This window comes from Mytilus edulis, chromosome 3, assembly GCF_963676685.1.
Source record: "Mytilus edulis chromosome 3, xbMytEdul2.2, whole genome shotgun sequence".
In the NCBI taxonomy this organism is placed as follows: domain Eukaryota; kingdom Metazoa; phylum Mollusca; class Bivalvia; order Mytilida; family Mytilidae; genus Mytilus; species Mytilus edulis.
Window position 1 is genome coordinate 53955966 of NC_092346.1, and position 24074 is coordinate 53980039.

The following is a 24074-nucleotide window of genomic DNA, read 5'->3' on the forward strand; positions in this document are numbered from 1 at the left end:
GTGTACTATGGACACATTCTTGTTTTTAAACTATTTTACAAGTAACTGAAGTGATTTTTAGCAACATATTCACTAGACAGTACCCGTTAATTTTGTGTCCTTGAACGTATCCTGCAGTTTTTAATCAAGGTCGTTTAGATTTTAAAAACATTTTAATATAAATTCGTACAAGATCAATCCACAAGCAATTCAAATCTGACAGTTCCAGCTCTCTCTACACTATTTTGTCGAATGTTTTTTGCATAAGCTCTACATTCTATCATGACAAGAACGTGCATTGACATACTAGGAAAGCGGACAAACACCAATGGTGATCTGTATCCCTGCTGATTCCGAAACGGAAAATATTTGAAATGGAAACCACCTGCAGGGTAATATTCTATTCTATCCATGTTGTCTTCGTCAGCCGGGGTCTGCAATAAATAATACAAATTGCGAAAGAATACAGCACACAGGATTTAAGCTTTACATTTCTAGCTTGACATTATTTTTGTAATTTATGGCAAGCTATACATCGTCCAACGACTGAAATTCCTAGTTGTTTCAATTGCATAATTCTATTTATTTTAGTTTAATAAATTGTCTTTCATTAGAAAATTTCTGAAAGTGAAAACATTTGCTGTATGTATTTGTCATTAAAAAAAACTAAACCATCGTCACTTCCAAATTAGAATAAGAAGATGTGGAGACGAACTATCCACCAAAGTTCAATTGAAATGGATGTAGGCTATTGGCAACCGTACGACCTCAGGCTTAAACAATTAGAAAAATCTATAATGTATAGTCGTCGAAAAAAGGACATGACATAAAAATGTTGAAACAATTCAACTCTACTTTATAATAATTTTTTTACCAAAAACAAATGTGGCAACTTCTGAATTATAGGCTCCTGATTTGGGACAGGCACACTGAAGAATGTGGAGGGGTAAAACATGTTTTTGAGCGCACAGCGCTGCCTCTAACATTGGACACTCACAGTGTTGTTGCAGTACAACATATTTAGAGAACAAACTATAAAAACCAATCGAAAAGAGATTATAAAAACAGTTTCACTTGAAAATTCTAATACATACTAAACTGTTTTGGAAAAACTGAAACTCAAATGTACAACAAATCTCGGAGATTTTTTTAAAACTTTTTAACAAAAGAGCTGTTTGGTATCTTTTATCCTGCCTTCTATTGTAGTGTTGTAAATCTAACAACACCGACGGCATTATATGAGAATGATAACTTGAGAAAAGATTTTAAATACTCGAAACAAAACTTTAAGGAACCTGTTCGGAGTGTTTTTTTTATTATTATTTTATTCGAGTGACAGTATGAAAAACAGCCATCAGTTTACCCAATTACAATGTAGCTATCATTTTTATTTATTATCAAATATTTTTCACCAAGTCTTTTACAACTTTCTATTCTTGTTGAAGGTATTTGTAAACATTGATCTGTTTTAGATACTATAATTATATATATGTACATTTCAAATAAAGTGTCACTACTATATTTGTAACTATTTAACAATTGGTATAGAGAAAAAAATACAATCTAATTAAAATATAGATATCTGATTTCGTTAAATAACTCATCTATAGTATAACGAAATCAGAGATTAATATTTTAGTTATACTTAAAAAAAAATACACAATACCAAAAATAATTTCATGCAAATAGTTCATTTCACTAGCTATCTGGAATTATTTTTTAGTTTGAAAAGTTTCGTAAATATCCAGTCTTGTCCAGAATTTTTCAAGTGACAAGAAAAAAACAGATTATTATGCCTATAGAAATATACTTACCACCCCAAAGCATTTTAGATGAACATAGTAAGGTAAATACGTGTCTTTTATTTCTGAGGGAATATCACTGTCGTTATGATAATTTTCTGGGTGCCAATCAAACACCTGTCAAATAAGATAACTGTGTCTTACTATGGCTTACTGAAATCTACATCCATAACAAAAACAATCATTAATATGTTTAAAATGCGAAATGTGGTATACAAACTAAAACCGATCTAGATATCACCATGTATATGTCTATCCAATATACGAAATTGAGAATGGAAATCAACGGGGGAATGTGTCAAAGAGACAACAACCCGACCAAAGAGCAGAAAACAGTCGAAGACTTCGACACAGCGAGAAAATCCAGCACAAGAAGCGGGCTTCTGCTGGTCACTAAACAAAATACCTAGCTTTATATTTGTCAGGAAAGGGATTAGTAGCAAATTAACCCAATAAAAGACAACGAAACACCACATTCTTTGAAAAGCAAATACTTTGTAATATCAAGATAATGCTAAAGGAGACCACTGCCATACATCTTGTCTATGGACAGACGTATCAATACATGACGGCGTAAAACACGTTTTTGTAGTACTTCAACGTCCCCTTTTAAATCTCGATTAGTGGAATAAAAAAAAAAGAGATGCAAAAAACTTCAGGATTTCGAGACCCTGAGCCGCTGACTTAGCAAATCTACTAATAGTTAACAGAATTCAGTTATTATTTACAACCATTAACATAATTATTAAAAATTGAAGTAACTTTTTAGTACTACATCAAATGTATACTTCTTTTGGTCTTTGGTCATATTGGATTTATCCTTTTCATTTATTCTTTAAAATTTATTAAAAAAAATTCCTTGTGTTAACTATTTACCTTAACTGATACAGGTACAGGTAAACTAGACTAATGAGTAAATGCTATCACAAGTAAAATCTATCCACACTACTGAATAAAAATTAATATTTTCAAACATTGGGATTAAACCAGACATGCATAGTAGAAGAAAGATAATCAATGCCCTTTCAAATAACACATTCTTTGTTAAATGTAATAAATATGATACACGATATTTAAAAGTATATGCCTACCCTGTTTAATTTTAATAAAACGCAAGGTTGGCCATATCTCATTCCAAAGTCTTGCTGCTTGATACATTTCTTTCCCAGATCTTGAAGCTCAAACCTACATGCTTTGTCCCATTCTAATTGTGGTCGTCTTTTGTTGTACGTTTTACAATCTACCATGGCTCCTGTATCTGTTACCTGATTTTGGTTTTCGTAAACTTGAAATAATGAAGAGTGATAACGACTATTATTTATTTATTTATTTTATTTATTTATTTTTTAAATTCATTTATTAATCATATTTTGTTTATTTTTATTTTTTCCATTATTTTTTCCTTCAATATTGACTTCAGTAAAAGATACTATATCCTGATTAATATTCATATTTACTGGGATAGGTAATACCAATTGTGCAGCATGCATCCCAGGAATGTTTGCCCTTTTTGAGTTCGCAATACCAAGGCATTGTTTTCCGGAATTTGGCGATATTTATATATATTAGATGGAATTCAATTGAAAACCAGGTTTATTCCATTATTTTCAACACAAAAAATGCCTATACCAAGTCAGCAATATGACAGTTGTTACACATTCGTTTGATGTGTTTGAGCTTATGATTTTGCCATTTGATTAGGGACTTTTCGTTTTGAATTTTCCTCTGAGTTCAGTATTTTTCAGCTTCCCTTCTCGGTTTTGATCCCTATCGTTGGATCTGTCATATGTTTAGTAAACAAATGACAAAATAATGGAAATCTCTAGGTTAAGTTAACCAAATGTTGAATAAATAAATAAAAAAAAATTAATAAAATACGGAAGCATAGAATACTTGTATACATTATTTTTGCCTTGTATTGTTCCTCTTCCTCTTTATAAATTACCATTTAAAGTTTTAAACGAATAAGATGTTGATAGTTTTTGACATATTACAATGCTTACCAGTTTTGCATGTGGATTTTGAGTACTAGTATCTACTTTCGATATAAACTGAGATTATAAGCATATATGGTATAACCTATTACTTTTCAAACTTTCATGCCTAAATGAATGCACTAAAATACAGAGACATATGGTATGATTGCCATATGAACAACTATCAACCTGATACCAAAGACGTGGATATAAACTGTAGATCACCATACGGCCTTTAACAACGAGTAAAACTATTACCGTAAAGTAAGATATAAAAGGTTCAGTATATACTTACATAGTAGATATGCCTCAAGGTTGTCTTGGAGAATTGAATATTGTCTTTTATTTCCCTTGATAAATCGTATTAGAGTTGTGCTCGAGTCAGGTAACGGACGGAATCCCAACGCTGGTTTCAAAAAAAATGTTGGAAATGTATGAAAACAAAAAAATATTCAAGACGAGATCGAATAATTTCTATTGATAAATGAAGTAAGTGTAGAAGTTTACTATAACACTTTATTTAGCAATCGTTAAAGATAATAACTTCATATTCAGTAGTAAAAGCTAGATGTTTTATGTTTTTTCTTTTCTTTTTCCATCTTTTTAATGGGATGGCTAGATTTGTTTTAATGGAAACATTCTTTCTTTTCATTGAAAACTAATAATGCATCCGATAGAAACAAGTAAATTGCATGGCAATTTTAAAGAAACATTTTGGAAGGAGACAAAGAATGGTTATGACGAAAATGACGAAAGTTTTCAAGTTCTTACAATAAACGACACCACCTTTAAGCTTTCAGCTACAAAACTAACATAAAGCAAAGATGGTACAGTATGTTAAGCTTACGACAATAATTCATCCGTTAACTTTAATAAAAGCTTACAAGGACTCAGCTGTAGAATACTATTTTGTGCTGTTAGTCGAGGCATGTTCCAGTCTAATGTTTGGTATACGACAGCACCACACGCTAACATTAAAGCAACAATACAACAGTAGAAGGCGATGTAGAAAAGAGCACCAAATACTGAAAAATAACACGAGTATATATAGGATATTTGATATGTAACTTATGCTGGTATTCAATATATCAACAAATGTAAACACAATCAATAGTGAACTATAAAGGACCGAGTGTTACGGGTTATTTCTCTTTTTTTGTCTTTGTATATTTTTAACCTTTACTTAGTTTTTTTTTTGTGATGATACTTGTGGCGTGGCTCAGATTTCCCACCATTGTGTTGTCATGCTATGGTAATCTTTCATTTTAAAGTCATATGAAACGAGTGACCGGTGAAAAATAATGTTGTTTCAATTCTTCTTTTGTGCACGATTTTATCATTTTTTTCGCATAAATTTTGTATAATCGTCAATTTTTTTTTTGCAATCGGTCAGTGTTGTGAAAATATGGCAGGTAATTAAAGTTCGTGTTTTGAAGCCGAAGTTTAACGATTGTCACCTGTTTGTCAACAATTAACAAAAAACATGGATATTGAACACGTGTATAACATGTACAATCAGAAAATAGTTTATTTTAAGGACATCCATGTGTATTGCGTTCACCGGATTTTTACGAAATGGGTCACCCTGAGGTCACTTTGCATACGGAAAATATGTCTGGGAATAAAGTAAACTTCTTCTAAATATAAACAAATTATAGAATTTTCTTCAGAAAAAAGTATATGTACATATGTAAGTTTTATATTGAAAACTATCCATTGAGTTATAAAAAACATATGCATTATTATTTTTTATTTTGAGGTTTCTTATGGCTGTAATATTTATATGTAATTTGTCAATAGAGTGTTTATATACCATTTTGTTTTCTTAGTTAAAATAGTTTTATAGTGTTTAATTTTATAACACATTGCTGACTGATGTGCCCCTATTTTTGACACTTTTATCTATAATGCCTTTGTGTTTTGCTTACACATTGTTGCCTGTATAATGAAATTATATACTATCCTACAAGTTAGAGTTTTAACAAGTTATAACTAGAGGCCACAAAGAGCCTGTGTCGCTCACCTCGGTCTTTTTGCAAGCAGCATATTAAACAAAGGACACAAATTAAAGATGCGAATAGAATTCATGATAAAATTGTGTTTTGGTGATACATTTTGTAAAAGTTTACAAAAATTTACATAATTTACTAAATTGTTTTAACATCTACTATTAAGTGCAATAACTCCTCCAGGGGTCAATTGACTGTTTTGGTTAGGTTGACTTATTTGTAGATCTTACTTTGCTATACTAATTGCTGTTTCAGTTTATCTCTATTTAAGATAATATTGAAGATAATAACAAACAAGAGGCTCTCAAGAGCCCGAATCGCTCACCTTAATTTTTTTGGTTAAATCTCTCATTAATGATTATTTTGGCTTTTCAATTTATTTAAATGTTCTTTGAATCGTCCTATTTTCTTCAAAAGCAAAAAAAAAATCATTTTCTCCTATGTTCTATTTTAGCCATAGGAGCTATGTTTCTGACATACAAGGAAATGAAATATAAAATTTATACTAGATACTCTGAAACTCATTTAGCCTGAGTTTGGCTGAAATTGATACAGCAGTTTCAAAGGAGAAGATTTTTTAAAGTAAGTCAATATGATGAACAAATTGTGAAAAAAGTCTTTAAAGGGCAATAACTCCTTAAGGGGTCAATTGACAATTTTGGTCAAATTGACTTATTTGTAGATCTTACTTTGCTTAACATTTTTGCTATTAATAGTTTATCAGTATCTATAATAATATTCAAGATAATAACCAAAAACTGCAAAATTTCTTTAAAATCATCAATTCAGGGGCATTATACCTGAAAAACCAGTTACCCAATTCGGCTGAAAATTTCAGGACAGGTAGACCTTGACCTAATAAATACTTTAACTTCTTGTCTTATTTGCTCTAAATGCTGGAGTTTTTGAGATATAGGCCAAAAACTGCATTTTACCCTGTGTTCTATTTTTAGCCATGACGGCCATGTTTTTTGACGAAATAAAAAATAAAGCACAAACTTTATTTGATAACACTACTGATCATTCAGTTGAAGTTTGGTTGAATTTGGTTTAGTAGTTTTAGAGGAGAAGATTTTTTAAAGTTAGCAAATATGATGAACAAATTGTGAAAAATTGTCATTAAAGGACAATAACCCCTTAAGGGGTCAATAGACAATTTTGGTCATATTAACGTATTTGTAGATCTTACTTTGCTGATCATTTTTGCTGTTTACAGTTTATCTTTATCTATAATAATATTCAAGATAATGACCAAAAACTGCAAAATTTCCTTAAAATTACCAATTAAGTGGCAGCAACCCAACAATGAATTGTTTGATTCATCTGAAAATTTCAGGGCTGCCAGATCTTGACCTAATGAACATTTTTACCCCATGTCAGATTTGCTCTAAATGCTTTCGTTTTTGAGATATAAGCCAAAAACTGCATTTGACCCCTATGTTCTATTTTAAGTAACAGCGGCCATGTTTTTTGACGGATCAAAAATCGAAGCACACACTTTGTGCAGGATAATCTAAGGAACAATCATGCTAAGTTTCATCCAAATCCATTCAGTAGTTTCAGAGGAGAAGATTTTTTAAAGTTAGCAAATGTGATGAACAAATTGTGAAAAATTGTCATTAAAGGACAATAACCCCTTAAGGGGTCAATTGACAATTTTGGTCATATTAACTTATTTGTAGATCTTACTTTGCTGATCATTTTTGTGTTTACAGTTTATCTTTATCTATAATAATATTCAAGATAATGACCAAAAACTGCAAAATTTCCTTAAAATTACCAATTAAGTGGCAGCAACCCAACAATGGTTTGTTTGATTCATCTGAAAATTTCAGGGCTGCTAGATCTTGACCTAATGAACATTTTTACCCCATGTCAGATTTGCTCTAAATGCTTTCGTTTTTGAGATATAAGCCAAAAACTGCATTTGACCCCTATGTTCTATTTTAAGTAACGGCGGCCATGTTTTTTGACGGATCAAAAATCGAAGCACACACTTTGTGCAAGATAATCTAAGGAACAATCATGCTAAGTTTCATTCAAATCCATTCAGTAGTTTCAGAGGAGAAGATGTTTGAAAAATTGTTAACGACGACAGACGACGACGTCGACGACGACGACGACGGACGCCAAGTGATGAGAAAAGCTCACATGGCCTTTTAGGCCAGGTGAGCTAAAAACTGCAAATTTTTCTTAAAATTACCAATTCAGGAGCAGCCTGATTTGTCTAAATTTTCAGGACAGTTAGATCTTGAATTAATGGACAATTATTCTACATGTACTGTCAAATTGGCTCTAAATGCTTTGGTTTCAGAGATATTAGCAAAAAGCTGCATTTTACCCCTATGTTCTATTTTTAGCCATGTTGGCATCTTGGTTGGTGAGCAGGGTAATCGGACGCATTTTTAGAACTAGATACCCCAATGATGATTGTGGCCCAGCTATGTTAAATTTGTCTAAGTAGTTTCAGAGGAGAAGATTTTTAAAAAGATTACTAAATTTTAGAAAAATTGTTAAAAAATTGACTATAAAGAATTACTCCTTAAGGGGTCAACTGACAATTTTGGGCATGTTGACTTATTTTTAGGTCCTACTTTGTTGAACATAATTGCTGTTTACAGCTTATCTCTATCAATAAAAAAATACAAAATAATAACCAAAAACTGCAAAATATTCTTAAAATAACTTTTTTGGGGACAGCAACCCAACAACGGGTTGTCAGATTTCAGGGCAGATAGATCTTGACCTAATACACAATTTAAACCCATGTCGGATTTGCTCTAAAGGCTATGGTTTCAGAGATATAAGACAAAATCTACATTTTACCCCTATGTTCTATTTTTAGCCATGGCGGCCATCTTGGTTGGTTGCAGGGGTCTCCGAACACATTTTTAAAACTAGATACCTCAATAATGATTGTGGCCAAGTTTGGTTAAAATAGGTCCAATAGTTTCAGAGGAGAAGAAGTTTTTTTGTAAAGTTTACGGACGCCGGACGCCAAGTGATGAGAAAAGCTCACTTGGCCAGGTGAGCTAAAACGAGTTTATACCACAATTTTCCACATAAGGAAATACCTGTACCAAGTCAGGAATATGACAGTTAATTTCCATTCGTTTGATGTGTTTCAGCTTTTGATTTAGATTTTTGATAAAAGACTTTCCGTTTTGAATTTTCCTTGGAGTTAGGTATTTTTGTTATTTCACATTTAACGCCAAACACAGACGGTATCGCTGAAATCGTTCTCGGGGAAGATCTCGTTCTGTCACAATACCAATTGATGCAACATATGCACTTTTCGAAAATTTATATCTTATCAGTTGTGAACGAAACTCAAATGGTGAAAATCCGGATACATCGATATCTTATCAACACTATCAGAATCCTTAGAAAATCTCCATCTTGTCTTCTCCAAAAAATCATGAACAGGTGTGGATTTTGAAATAGGGGACCCTGTCAAGCCAACATTTGGAGTGATAAAAAGTATGTACATTTACCATATAAGCTTCATAAGGGAGACCCGGGCCACCTTATCCATCTAAATCTGCATCTGGTTAACTCAAACATATGCACACCAGTTGAATCATATTGGTTATTTTTTAATAGGAGCGTAACTCTAAAACAGGAGTAGGAACAAATATGATGGTGTCTGTGGGCGTTATCATATCATATCAGGATAAAACATTTGTAATTATAAATGAACGAATAATACATAATTACGTTTACATCAATGGAAGACCTAATATGAAATAAACAACAACAAAATGAAACCAGCAGATTGATGAAAGATATACCTGTGTATAGAATGGATAATAAATGTAGATCAATATCACTACATATTTTTGTTATACTTAATTTAAGTAACGAATGATAATTCGGTGTCGCTTAAAATATCAACTCGAGTCATTTTACATAAATATAATAGTTAGCCAGTCTTTGACGATTTTATTTTTAGGGACGGCAAATGGACTCTTTCCTAAAACTGTGGGAAGTTTTTGATATATTTTTAACAATGTTAATTCGAAATTAATTCTCGAAACAATCTTTCAGATTTGTTTTCAAATATAAAATCCTGGTAAGTACTATTTTTGGACTGAATCTAATGCGAATCATATTTTATGAATGTACCTAAACAAGAAAATTTATAATGCAATTCTATCGATTTCGTTCATTTGCAGCATGATACAGAAATGGATCGTTGAATACATTGGAAAATCCGGGTATTAATAGATAAATAAGGAAACTGTAACGTTTCTCCGTTTATCTATTTCTTATAACTGTTGGTACACCTGTCTTTATTTATTCAACCTCTACATTTTGAAAAATATAAATGCACTGTATACACAACAAATCTTTATAAAAGTTATTATAAAAAAGAAGATTTGGTACGATTCCTAACAAGAGAACTCTCCATAAGAGACCAAATGACACAGACATTTTAAACATCAATTCTCTGTAATAATAGACCAAATATGAAAATTTTTTGGCCAGATTATTTTTTTTCGATTACTTTTTTTTAAGGTAAAATGGTACAAACTAACATTCAAATTAAAAAAAAATCAATACAAAAAATCTGTATAGTATGGTTGCCATGGAAACAACATGACATCATATGTATATAGTAGTATAGCAAGGAGAAATGGCTAACATCGTATTTTATGGTAAAAATGAGATAAAGCATAACATTTTTTGTTATTTTCATGGGTATAAGAGAACAATTGAATCATTTAAACTGCTGACTGACAAATTTTTTGGAATAAAAACAGTTTTTTGGTACAAAAGGGGTCCACCTAACACAAAAATCGGCATGATTTTTCCCGATTTTTGTCATTTTTTACATCTGATTTTACCGAAAACGCAGAAATCCTCACATAAAGGACTATCAAATATAAAATTAAGGATGTTTTGTCAAGAAAATGCTGCAAAAAATTTCTTTGGTAAATGTTGCAGAAAGTTGCCAAAAGAGGAATACTAGTCATTGTAATTTACCCTGAAATTCCCCTTTTTTAGGTTCTATTTGTAAATAAATATTTTTCATATGAATATTTTCATGATAAAATAGTCCTTTCTTATGAAAAAAACTATTTTTAGATGTATTAAGGGTAAATATATCATAAAACATTTCCAGCAATTGAAAATTTCATGCTCAAACTATTTTGGATGTAATTTCGAAAAATGAGTTATTTCCCCTTTTTGAAAATCTTCGTCCGTCGTCGTTAACTTTTACAAAATCTTCTCCTCTGAAACTACTTGGCCAAACTAAACCAAACTTGGCAACAATCATCATTGGGGTATCTAGTTTAAAAATGTGTCCGGTAACCCGGCCAACCAACCAAGATGGCCGCCATGGCGGAAAATAAAACATGCAGTTTTTGGCTCATAACACAAAAACCAAAGAATTTAGAGCAAATCTGACAATGGGGGAAAATTGTTTATCAGGTCAAGATCTATCTGCCCTGAAGTTTTCAGATGAATCGGACAACCCGTTGTTGGGTTGGTGCCCCTGAATTCGTAATTTTAAGGTAATTTTGCTGTTTTTGGTTATTATCTTGAATATTATTATAAATAGAGATAAACTGTAAACAGCAATAATGTATAGCAAAGTAAGACCTAAAACAAGTCAAAATGACCAATTGACCCCCTAAGGAGTTATTGTCCTTTATAGTCATTTTTTAACAATTTTCATAAAATTTGTAAATTTTTACTAACATTTTCCACTGAAACTAACTGGGCCAAGTTCATTATAGATAGAGATAACTGTAAGCAGTAAGAATGTTTAGTAAAGTAAGATGTACAAACACACCACCATCGATTTATATGTATACTTTATTATGTTTTGACCTCTTTTATACGTTTGTGTCTGAGGAAATAAAATATTTTGTCTTGTCTTGCCATCACCAAAACACAATTTTGTCATGAATCAATCTGCTTCCTTTGTTTAATATTCACATAGACCAAGGTGAGCGACATAGGCTCTTTAGAAACGCTAGTTCTGAAACAATATCATAGTATCACAACAAAGAAAAAGTGATACTTATTAAAATTAGCATCTGCCTAAAGTACACTTCATTCCAAAATTACGGTTTTTCAACAAAGATGTAGTATATACTTTAAAAATTACCAAGTTATATGTTCAGTTTTTATTTAATTACTCAAAGTAAACCCTGTAAAATAAATTGATTCTCAAAATCCCCAATTTTTAACATAAAACCCAAGTGCCTCTCTATTTCTATTTTTTTTTTAAGGTTTGCATTAAGGTTTTTTTGTCAACCATAGGTCAGTCATTTGAACAAACATATTCAACAAATACCAACATAAATATAACATGTTAGTTGATTTATATGGTGGAAATTGTCTGGTATGATAGCAAACATATAAAAAATTGACCTACATGAACAATTACACCCCTAATATGAGCCAATTTGAATTATCCGCCATTGATTTAAAATATGTTTACCCAGAGATATTTTTTCATTAATGATTAGCTAAATACCTAATCTTTAAGTGTAGTGAGTCATGTTTTGGCTTTATTTCTGCAAAAAAAAATATTTTAGGGACCAAATTTGGTCGAATTTGACTCTTTTTGGTTAAGATCCACAGTACCTAAAATAGCTATTAGCTCTGACATTCTATACTGTATTTCACCGTATATGATTTACTTTAATAAATATATCTTTATAAAGCATATTCTGTTGTTCATTTAATGGTAAACTATCTGAGCTATCTGACATAATAAATGAGCTGTTCATAATTGAAATTTGGTCAGTTTGAGGTAAATTTTTCCTTGGTTGATAAAGAAAATTATGTTCCTTAGCAACCGACAATAAGGACTGGGATGATTAAGATTTTAATCTGATTTTTATGAATAATGCAACTAACGTTGTTGTTAGAGGTAGTTTTTCTATCACATTATTTTTTTTATGTGGCCAGCAGTTGGTTGATGCACACAGAGAATTGATGTTTAAAACAACTATAGGCCTTCAACAATGAGCAAGATTCATACCGTATAGTCAGTTATAACAGGCCTCGAAATGACAAATTTAAAAAGATTCAAACGAGAAAAATAACGGCTTAATTAATGAACAAGAAAAATAAACGAAAATCAAATGTGTATCACAGCAACAAACGACAACCACTGAATCACTCCTGACTTGGGACAGGCACATACATACATAATGTGCGGGGTAATACATGCTATCAGGACCCTCAACACTTCCTCTAATATGAGACAGTGGTATTACAGTAAAAGATAAGAACGAACTATAAAAATCAGTTGCTTAACTCATCAGATGGATACCAAAAGAAATACATCTAACGAAATCTCAGAGTGGATGATGCCGGGTACTTGTACAACCCAGTAACAAAAACTACATTAAGTATAGATCTGCGAGTACTCACAGTTACTGACTGCTTGTTCAAAGTCATTAACAACTAATAAAATAATCATGCATCTAAGACTAAATTATCAATCAGTACACATCCAACATCTAATGTAAAAAGTAAAATCACAACAATACTGAACTCCGAGGAAAATTCAAAAGGCAAAGTCCCTAATCAAAAGCCAATATCAAAAGCTCAAACACATCGAACGAATGGATAACAACTGTCATATTCCTGACTTGGTACAGGCATTATTTTATGTAGATACTGGTGGATTAAACCTGGTTTTAAAGCTTGCTTAACCTCTAACTTGTATGACAGTAGCTTCAAAATTCCATTACATTGACAACGATGTTTTAACAAATCAAATAGACATAATTGGTAAAAATGCCAAAAATATAGGGTACAGCAGTCATCATAGTGTTATAATGTTAGTCACTATAAAAACAAACAAATATGTAACAAAGAAACACAAAGAGGCATATAGACAAAATACATAAGCAAAAATTAAAGAAAAGAATACAACAATTTATCATAACACAATAACACAATGAGGAGATGTATAAGTACACAGCCACGTCATATGTATCAAATAAACACAAAAAGCATATAGGCAAAACGCATTAGCAAAAATGAAAGACAAGAATACAAAAAATATCATAGAACGATAACTCAATGGCGGGATGTATAAGTACAGAGCCATACCATTTGTATCCAATAGACTAAACAGTAAAAGTTGTATTCATTAAGACACATAAAAGAATACTGTAACGTCCTGGCAAATTTGAATTTTGGTCTTGGCACTGAAAGTGTTAAGATGATAAACTAATTCAGTACCCAGAATCTATACTTCAAGACCATAATGTCATTTGTGAGAAGTAGAAACGGAATATTTATCAACTAGATCTTGCTTCCTTCCGATGAACTTTTTTAGAAAAAGTGCGAGCCGTTCTTTTACATAACCCTGGTTCATCGACTTTCTGCTCAGACAAGGGTTACATTTTACATAGTCTGAGTAGGAGTTAGTGAAAAGTCGTCATAAACACTGGTGCAATGTCAATATACAGGTATTGACAGATTGTAGATCCATGAAAGTGTATATGCATGAAACGATATTGTTTAGTTTACTTTTAATTTACTGATAAAAAATCAATATCAATACCAATAAAAATAATATTCAAAGATCTAATTACAGTAATGAATTGGTAACCTTTTAGAATAAGTTTATTTGAAGGGTCGATAAGTTTACCAGGATCGTTTATAAATTTTCGGGCACGGTATACAACATCTCCATAAAAATGAAGATTTGCTATCCCGTTTGAAAAATATGCCCAAAACTTCAAAACCAATCTATATCTATGGAAGAATTTAGTAATTTGTGGTAACGAATCTCTGAAATAATAATTTACTAATTTTAGTGTGGAATATCTGTGCAAAACTGAACTATCTAAATCAAGGGAAGGATAGTTATTTTATTACCGTTTACATTTGATGTATTTAAAGTAAGTTCCTTGTGCAAATTTCGGCAGTCTATTTAGAAAACTTGATCTTTTAACGAAAATATACAATCAAGATAACGGTAAATGTTGTTGAATTTTACAATTAAATGCAATTTAAAAGGGTCTTTGATGTGTTTGGTAATAAACAGTATTTAATAACAGTACATAAACAAGTCTGCTTTTAAATACCTTCAACTTGTCGACCAACCTTGTTGCCGAAACGTACATAAAGATGATTTCTAATAAGTTACCGATTTGTACTTTGTACTACACGTAGCTAAACAATTAATAAAAGGAAAATTGGTTTATACGATAATGGAACAGCATCCAAACGACAAAATCAACAAATTCCATTTATATAAATACAATATGCCGAGCTCTTATATCTGAAGCTTGTATAGGGGGTGTATCAATATCCCATATCCCATTAAGTTTTTGTCCTAATATCCCATATCCCTGTAATGTTTACCCCTAATATCCCAATATATACTTTTCTACAAATATCCCATATCCCTAAAACTATTTTGAAATATCCCAAGAAATCATTAATTCATTCCCAAACCAATTTTGTATACAACATTCGTAAATACATGTTGTATGCGTTGTAGTAAGGATGTGGGCTATTTCACAGAGAAAAGTTAATCATTCAGAATTAATCAGAGACCTTTAAATTTTAATCTACATGTCTCTGGAATAACCAATATATATAATTGATCTATAATTATTTTCGCTTCCTCTTTCCTCTCATGGGTAAACGGGCAACATTGGTTGCAGATTCCTCCTCGAAATCCAACCCCACCTCTTCTTGTAATGTGATATCATTCATATCTGATCCTATACACATTTTTGTCATGCATGCATAATAGGAATCTTCAAAAAATACTATTACATCGTCTTCAGCTTGAAAGTCATCTAATAGTATAATTTCAATAACACTCTCTACTATAAATGTTTCTGATGTTTCTGTAGTACACTCAACGAAATCAAGAGGGTGGATTTTGTCCTGAGCAAACCACTTTCCCGAAACAAATTTGGCATCATCAGGCATTTTATAGCAATCTGATGTGATGACAATGTAAAAAGGACTAGATGGTAGACCGTTGATATCACGTTTAGAAACACATACTGTTGACCCCTTGCTATAGATTACATTTCTGGTTTCCTGGATATCAACTGTAGTGCATACAGTTTCTTTTAATTTTGAAAAATCTAGCTCATGAACATCTGGAAGTTTCCTTAAATAACAATTCAAAGGAAGAGTTCCTGGGTGGTCTTTAGTGTTCATGTTTCTTACCGTTAACTGGCGAACACACTGTCCATTTTCTACTTTCCATTCTCTCATTGCATTTATTTTTGTGTCTGGAAGTTTTACTTCTGTAGGCTGAGATATTTCTCCAGAGAATGATAATTCAAGCATTAACTTGAAAATTTTTCATAATGTGAATACTCACTAGTATAATACAAGAAGCACATCTGTGTGATTCCTTTAAATAGTTCTCGAATACAATTTGAAAATCTACGAGCGAATTTTATCATTAGCATATAAGTGGTGTGTCGTCGATTGCTCTCATCTCAGAGAAAAGATTTTCAACAATGGTTGTGGATGTACTTAATTTTCAGCGAGAATTTTGCCTGAAATAAAGGTTCTGTTTCATTCACAACATCTCTAAGACTTTTCAAAGCAGTGATTAACTGTGAAATGTCATGTTTTGTCTGCATTGAATTTGCACCATCTGGACCTTGAAGAGCATGTTTTTCTGATGTCATTGTTTTGATCTCAATGTCAGAAAGACAAAGAAAGTCATCAATGTCAGCTAGTCTTGAAATAGCATCATCTATTGAGAATTTCTTTTTGTCTTTAGTAAACCCAAATGCTGACAAGAGCTTTCTATATACTTAAGTAAACTACTGCCGGGGGTTATCATTTTCACCAGACCAACATCAGTACTAGTATCACATACAAAAACAGTTTTTTTCTTCTCTTAACACATAGAAGTAAGTTGCTGAAATTGAGCATTCGTTTGACATCCATCTTCGCTTCCATCTCTTCCTGTACCTGTCAATCGTTTGACAACTTTGGTCTCTACATTGATCTCCTTTACTGTTTTGTCATCAACATCAAAGAAATATATCATAAAAGAGGTTATTCCATGTTCATCTGTTGTTGTAACTGGAGAAATGCCATAAAATTTCTTACAATCAATTGTACCATTTCTAAGAATATCATCGTTAATGAATGTATCATCAATTTCATGGTAGGCAAAAATTCCCCCTTTTTATACGCCCGCCAAAATTTTGACTGGACGTATTATGGTATACAAATGTCCAGTGTCCGTCCGTCTGTCAGTCCGTCTGTCTGTCCGGCGTAAACATGTCGCACCGTAACTTGAGAACGACTTATTCAAAATTCATGAAACTTAATATAGTTGTTTCTTATGATGGTCAAATGATCTGTATACTTTTTGGTGAAAATAAGATTTAAACTTTTTGAGTTACGGCACTTTGTAACTAAAACAGGGGTGTGTTTTTTCACATGTCGCACCGTATCTCAAAAACGATTCTTGATTATTGCTTAAAACTTTACACACTTCTTAGTTATATTAATCTTAATATCTGTATACTTTTTGGTGATGATTCAAAATTTCATTTTTGTGTTATTAAGTATTTTGTAAAAAAGGGGGAGGTTTTTTTTACATGTCGCGCTGTATCTCAAAAACAATTTATGATTATTGCTAAAAACTTTACACACTTCTTTGTTATATTAAATTTAAGATCTGTATACTTTTTGGTGATGATTCAAAATTTCATTTTGTAAAAAAGGGGAGGGGTTTTTACATGTCGTACTGTATCTCAAAAACAACAAATGGCTATTGCTGAAAACTTTCTCAGAAACTATTTATGATTATTTTTATTAAAGGCCATGTTATAATACACTAAAGCCTCGAGGCCGATATGGGAGTCTCGGGATGATACCAGGGCCAATATGGAAAAGGCCATGTTATAATCTATACTTATAACATGCCCTTTTCCATATTGGCCCTGGTATCATCCCGAGACTCCCATATCGGCCTCGAGGCTTTAGCCGAGGGCCGATATGTGTCGAGGGATGATACCAGGGCCAATATGGAAAAGACATGTTATAATCTATTTATCACATATTTAACTTTTGCAGAGAGGAGAAAAAAGTTCAATTACAACACCGTCATTGTTCGCCGTTGTCGTTAAGGACGCAATGACGTCACGTCATTTGGAATCAGGGCACAATATCAATATACTCTTTTTTGCCCCGGGCAATTTTGAGGTTATTGCATATGCAAAACCTAATGTACTCATAACAAATATTTGATAAATAATCTTTCCATGCAAATTGATGACGCTATGTGTTTAAAACATATATGACCCAATCAAAACGATATATGCCTACTCCACAGCTCGACAATAAGTTAACCCATTTGACCACATAAGATGTGCAATATAACTTACATAATTTTATTATACCAAATTTATTGTTAAATAACTATTACATAACTTACTTTGATCCCGTTAATGGTGTTTTGAAAGAAACAAGTCTTTAGAATTTCACGAAGAGTGGGTTTTATACTAAAAGTGTATTCTATATTTTATTGAAAATCTAGTTCCAAGTATTTTTAATATCGAATTGATTAAATTCATGAAAGACTCAATAGTGATCATAGTATTAGTCATATCATTTTTTTAAAATTGTTTTTTTCTTCATATTTCTTATAATATCTTCATTGTTCAAAATTACCTTAAATCAGGTGAGCGGCACAGCTTCTTTTGCACGTCTAGTTTACTTTTCAAATTAATTCGGAATTTTCCAAATTTTTCAAATACATATAGATAAAAAAAAGACAAAATATATGAAATCTTTTTCAAACGTACAGTTAGAAAAAGAAAAAAATATGAAATACAAAACTAAATTGTTTTCAGAAAAACATCATTATATCCAAACCAATATTTATTTTGACAAACTAGAATGAGATGAATTTACATGAAACCAACCGGCAAGTACAATTCATTTTAAGGTTCATTAAATTTGAATAAATTAGTTTTTTTTTAAATATTCTTAAATTGCCACTAACTCTTAGATATATGTCTTGATTAAAATTATAAAGTATGTTATTGGATGACACACTGTAATATTACATGTTAATAAGAAAATACTTATTCCAGTTACAAAGTTATATAATCATAAAAGCTAGATGCTTGAATATTTGTCACATTTATCCAATGAAGAAAAGTAAAAGGTAGTAAGCATGCACATCTACACGCCAAAAGCAATTTAATGGTAATCATAGGCACGCAAGCTTGTGACTAGAATGTAAAGAGGAACGGATATATTCAAACATAAATGTCGATTTATTGCCACCTTTGGCCGCTGACCGTATATTTAATTTGATAGTCCATAAAACGGCTTTTTATGTCAGTTTTCATTATCCGATCAATAGAAATTACTTTTAAATAGCATACTGGCTTTATCTCTGCTATTCACCATTCTACTTGAGGAAAACTTTTGAGTTAATCTGTAGAAAGGATTTGTTTTATTGTTAAACATCGTTCAGCAGCCTTTGGTCTACATAGAATAACCATACTTTTATGTAAGGGATACTATCATATGTACACAATTTCTTATCTATACCAAAATGTAAAATCAAAAAAATATCGAACTTCGAGGAAAATTAGAAAACGAAAAGATCCTTATTAAATGGCAAAACCAAAAGCTCAAACAGATCAAACGAATTTTAAATAACATGATTTAAAAAACTTAAAAAAAAACCCACTTGAATTTGAAAAACAAAATTTGAAAAAATAGATCAAAGTGCATTTACAGGATATTTCTTGTTTTTATAAACTACAACAACTAAAAATATTTATGGAATAATCAATTTGATATACTATTGCTCAGTGCAGTTTCATGTAGGATACTCAGAAAAAAACCCAAAGTCAACAATTTTATGTTTTCATTCTTCACATGTATCGGTACTTATGAATCCTAGGCTTTAAAATACTTGGTTTTCAGCGAAAATAATGGAAGTTATTTAAGAAAGCGCTTTTCACGACTAAAATTTATAAAGTGTTATTTTCATATATCAATTTTGTTTATAATGATCAAGAACCTTAAATGAATCAGCCATTTTCATGTCTGTAAATAATATTGATATCTCATTAAAAAATGATAAAATACTTACACCATTGTTGGAACGTTTTGCCTAAAACCTTTCCGTTTTCTGAATCAAAGAAAAAATTTGATACATCCCCAAAACGACGTTTGAAAGTTCCAGTATCAGGATCTGCTTGAAACGTAAATGCTGTACTCCCGCTCACCGTCGACGCCATTTTTCGTGCAAGTACGGATGACTAATTCCAATTAAAAAGTAAAAAGTAAGTTACTTCTCATGTGTAGCTTGCAAATAGTTCACTAAAGTAGGTTGTATCCTGGAGCAGCATAAAACCTTTTACGGTCGGTAAATGTTGCAATATATATATATATTTATTCATTTGTGAAGAAAGAAGGAAGTTTCACTAGGTTCAAGATTAAATAGTATCATTTCTTTTTCATTTTATCTTATATTTTGAAACACTATACTCATGGATATTAAAAACGTATATTCCTTTCATATAGTTTGTCCAAATATGTTTTAGTGCGGGAAACTTTTGCACTTTCCCTTCTCAGCTGGACACATGTGTTACTATTGCTCAAACATGTCAAATCAATAGTCGTAAGCCTTATTTATATATTTGAATGGACATAAACGTCCTGAATGTCAAATCTTAAAGCAATTGAAAAGCATTAATGTCTGAACATTACGGACGTCGGTTTAAAGTATTGAATATTTTATATAAATATCGCAATATTTCTCCAACAAACTCTTATATGTGTCACGTGACATACATATCACACGTGTGCAACTCGAATGATTCTGCGCTCTCTTTTATCACAAATAAATCTTCTCGAGTGATCTTATTGAGCAAAATGTATAACGACCTCACTTACTGTTATTATGCTGCAAATAAAACAATAGCATTTGAGTAATATGCAATACAAGTTGAGGTATTTATATTTACTATGTCGTATGATGTTAAAGTAATATAGAATGATTGTTCAAAATTAAATTAGTTAGATAAAGTAAATATTCAAATGAAGCACAAATGAATAAAAGTTAAAAACGATTATGCACAAATGCACGCAAAAATCATTTTAACAACATTGGTAATCATAAGCACATTAGCTTGTGACAAGAATGTATATCAACACTATTATTTTACAGACAAAACATGTCAACGCGCGCTGACTGTCGCTTTTTGAGGCCATGCGATTCCCAAAATGTTGGCTGTTTGACCTTGGTATGGATTGTTGTTTTGTGAGATTTGAAGGTCGATGAACTACTTTATACCTTAATTCATGAGTCTAATGTACGACGCAACATATGTTTGGTGTACAAAATTATATACCTTGTATCTTTGATGAGTTTCTAATCAGGATAATGTACATTATGCAAAAAAAATCACAAAAGAGAAACGAAATACACTAGAGTGACAGTTAAACTCGTAGATGAAAATAAACTGACAAACAGACAAATAACAGTATTTATATTCACAAGTGTTTATAACACAATGTTGACTGCTGTACCCCTTTTTTGACATTTTTACTTATTGCTTATTGTGTCTTTTTGTTCACGCATCGTTGTCAATATAATTGATTTGATGCGACTGTCATACAAGTGAGAGGTTTAGCTAGCTATAAAACCAGGTTCAATCCGCCATTTTCAACATAAGAAAATGCCGGTACTAAGACTGGAATATAATAGTTGTTATCCATTCGTTTATGTGTTTGAGCTTTTGATTTTGTCATTTAATAAGGGCTTTTGTTTTTGAATTTTCCTTTGAACGCAGTATTTTTGTGATTTTACTTTTAAGCACTGTTTACCTCCGAAATTGAAAATCTTTGTAGCTAGTCTTTTCATTATGTCGCTTATAAATATGCAATATCAGATGATAAAATAATTCCATTTCCTTTAATTACTAGTATCTTCTTCAGGTAAACATGCTCTGATGAAAATACCTTTCGATTTGGAATAAGAATGCAACAAACATTTTCATAACTTATTTCTATGGTTCTTGTAACGAACAATTAGAAATATACCTTGGTGTATACAAATGACATTTGCGATTTACAATTCTCTTAGAAATCTCCGACTTAAATCTAATATTCAGATTTGTTAAAATGAAAGGAATATACCGAAAAAAAGATTGCCTCTCTAAACCTCCTTACCCTGAACCGAAACATATCTATTATTATTTATCTGAATATAAAATAAATATCAGCATTCTGTTTTAGATACTAGTACAATGAAATTAAAAAGCTTCACCGTAACTATTTCAACAAATTGCTAAAAATCAAAACAAAATAAGGATATGCCAAAAGACACTCAAAAATCATAAATACAAGAAAATCGGACAATTCCATGACAAAAATTGACGAACGTACAAACAACTAATAAAACACAGCATAGAAAAGTATAGGGCTAAGAAACACGAATCCCACCAAACATTGGGGTGAACTCAGGTATACTCAGGTAGGTTGTTACACCACTGAGTCGATGACACTGCTGGTGGACGTTTCGTCCCCGAGAGTATCACCAGCCCAGCAGTCAGCACTTCGGTGTTGACATGAATATAAACTATGTGGTGATTTTTTATTTTATAAACTTCCTATTTACAAAGCTTTGAACTTGTTCGAAAAACTAAGGATTTTCTTATTCCTGGCATATTTAACCTTGGTCATATTTGGCACAACCCTTTGGAATATCGGGTCCTCAATGCTCTTCAACTATGTTTTGCTTTATAAATATTTTGATCTGAGCGTCACTGATGAGTCTGATGTAGACGAAACGCGCGTCTGGCGTATTAGATTATAATCCTGGTACCAATGTACTTTTACTATTCTCAGAGTATAAGATCCTCATATTAATTAAACACAATTTTAAATGTCATACACTGACTTTTATTTTTGGATCAAAATACAACAATCTTTTCTGTTATACAAATGGGTGGTCAGGGAAGCTACTAAACCAGCTTTAACTCACCATTTTTTTTCGGAAAATACCTGTACCAAGCCAGGAACATGAAAGTTGAGTTATACTCGTTTGATTTTGTCAATATTTATAAACTTTCCTTTCTTGAATTTGCCTTGGAGTTCGGTATTTATCTTTTATGGATGCATTTGTTTGGATTGGTGATTGAAGACTCCATAGTTATAAAACCTTTAACAGTCATTTTACACAAAATGTAAATACACCTAGTGGTATCCTTATGTATATTTTCTACAGAGCCTTTTCATTTACATCTGATTAAAATACAACAATTTCAATATGCACAAAATGGGCGTTTCATGCGCTCTTGGCGCAGCTGTTAATGAAATGTGTTGAAAAGATAATATTCATAAATAAGCAATTTTACCTTATATTTTCATATTTATATATTACATCACTAATATGCTACATGTATGAGTTGTTTCTGTATCCATTATAACTTTAACTTGTTTTGTTTGATGATTCATTAAATGGTATGTTATTCTAAAATCGAAGACAAAAATGAATAATTTCCCGGTCTGAAAGGAAATGGGACGATAATGCATGCATAAAAAAATTATCATTTTCTATATGCTCTAGTTTATTTTTATACTAACAAGTGCATAGAGTTTAACTAATCAATAACTTATATGAATTTTATTTGGTAACTCTGACGCTACTTCGGAAACTGTTGTAAAATAGTTGCATGTTTTTGGATCCTCGAAACAATATGAGTATTATCTCATGATAAATTATTACATTGGGAGCCACTTCGGTCAACACCTCCGGCATATTGGTGTTCATGTTGTTAAATCTTTTGTTTTCTGTGCTGTGTTTTGTGGTTTGTTGTAAATGCTATCGTGTTCTATTTTCGTCCAATATCCCTGTCAATATTTGTCTAATGAGTTTGATAGACTTATGTAATTTCATACTTTCATACATTGGGCGCCTTTATAAAGCAATAGATTATCATTCTTCCTTGTATTGTTCGGAGGGCAGAGCAGTACAGGGATATTACACTGCTTATGACAAGTGTCGATTCAGACAGTGTATTGATTACTTGTAGCTTTATCTTCATTGGTGTAACATTCGCATTACTTGCAATTGTACCTTTATATCATAGAAGAATGAAATAAAAAAAAAGTTTGCATTGAAATGAGACAGTAATCGTTTCAAAAGATGAAATATCTATTACAATATTGACAAAAGAAAGACATCAAACTAATATGGGCAAAATTTAAATATGATACCTTAATAAAATAAGGAGGTGTGGTAAGATTGTCATTAGACAAATATCCACCAGGGTGCAAATGTAAGCAACAAAGAGTCACAATATGGC

At 31.6% G+C, this 24074-nt stretch overlaps 1 protein-coding gene across 1 annotated transcript; it reads right to left on the bottom strand.

Annotated features, from left to right (window-relative positions):
- Positions 1-133: 133 nt before the first annotated feature.
- On the bottom strand, positions 134-20571 carry LOC139516855 (sodium/potassium-transporting ATPase subunit beta-1-like). Its single transcript, XM_071307206.1, has 6 exons — positions 19853-20571; positions 4642-4782; positions 4053-4163; positions 2873-3066; positions 1794-1898; positions 134-413 (listed from the first exon to the last, which is right to left on the bottom strand). The coding sequence occupies exons 1-6, from the start codon at positions 19998-20000 to the stop codon at positions 174-176; spliced, it is 939 nt and encodes a 312-aa protein (XP_071163307.1). The 5' UTR covers positions 20001-20571; the 3' UTR covers positions 134-173.
- Positions 20572-24074: the final 3503 nt, after the last annotated feature.

Excerpts from the sequence above, each read along its gene's own strand:
- LOC139516855 (XM_071307206.1), bottom strand. The coding sequence starts at position 20,000 with ATGGCGTCGACGGTGAGCGGGAGTACAGCATTTACGTTTCAAGCAGAT. Across the intron at positions 4,164-4,641 it reads TATTCTACAGCTGAGTCCTT|CGTTGGGATTCCGTCCGTTA; the intron begins GTAAGCTTTTAT and ends TTTTGAAACCAG. Across the intron at positions 3,067-4,052 it reads CCTTGAGGCATATCTACTAT|TTTACGAAAACCAAAATCAG; the intron begins GTAAGTATATAC and ends CATTATTTCAAG.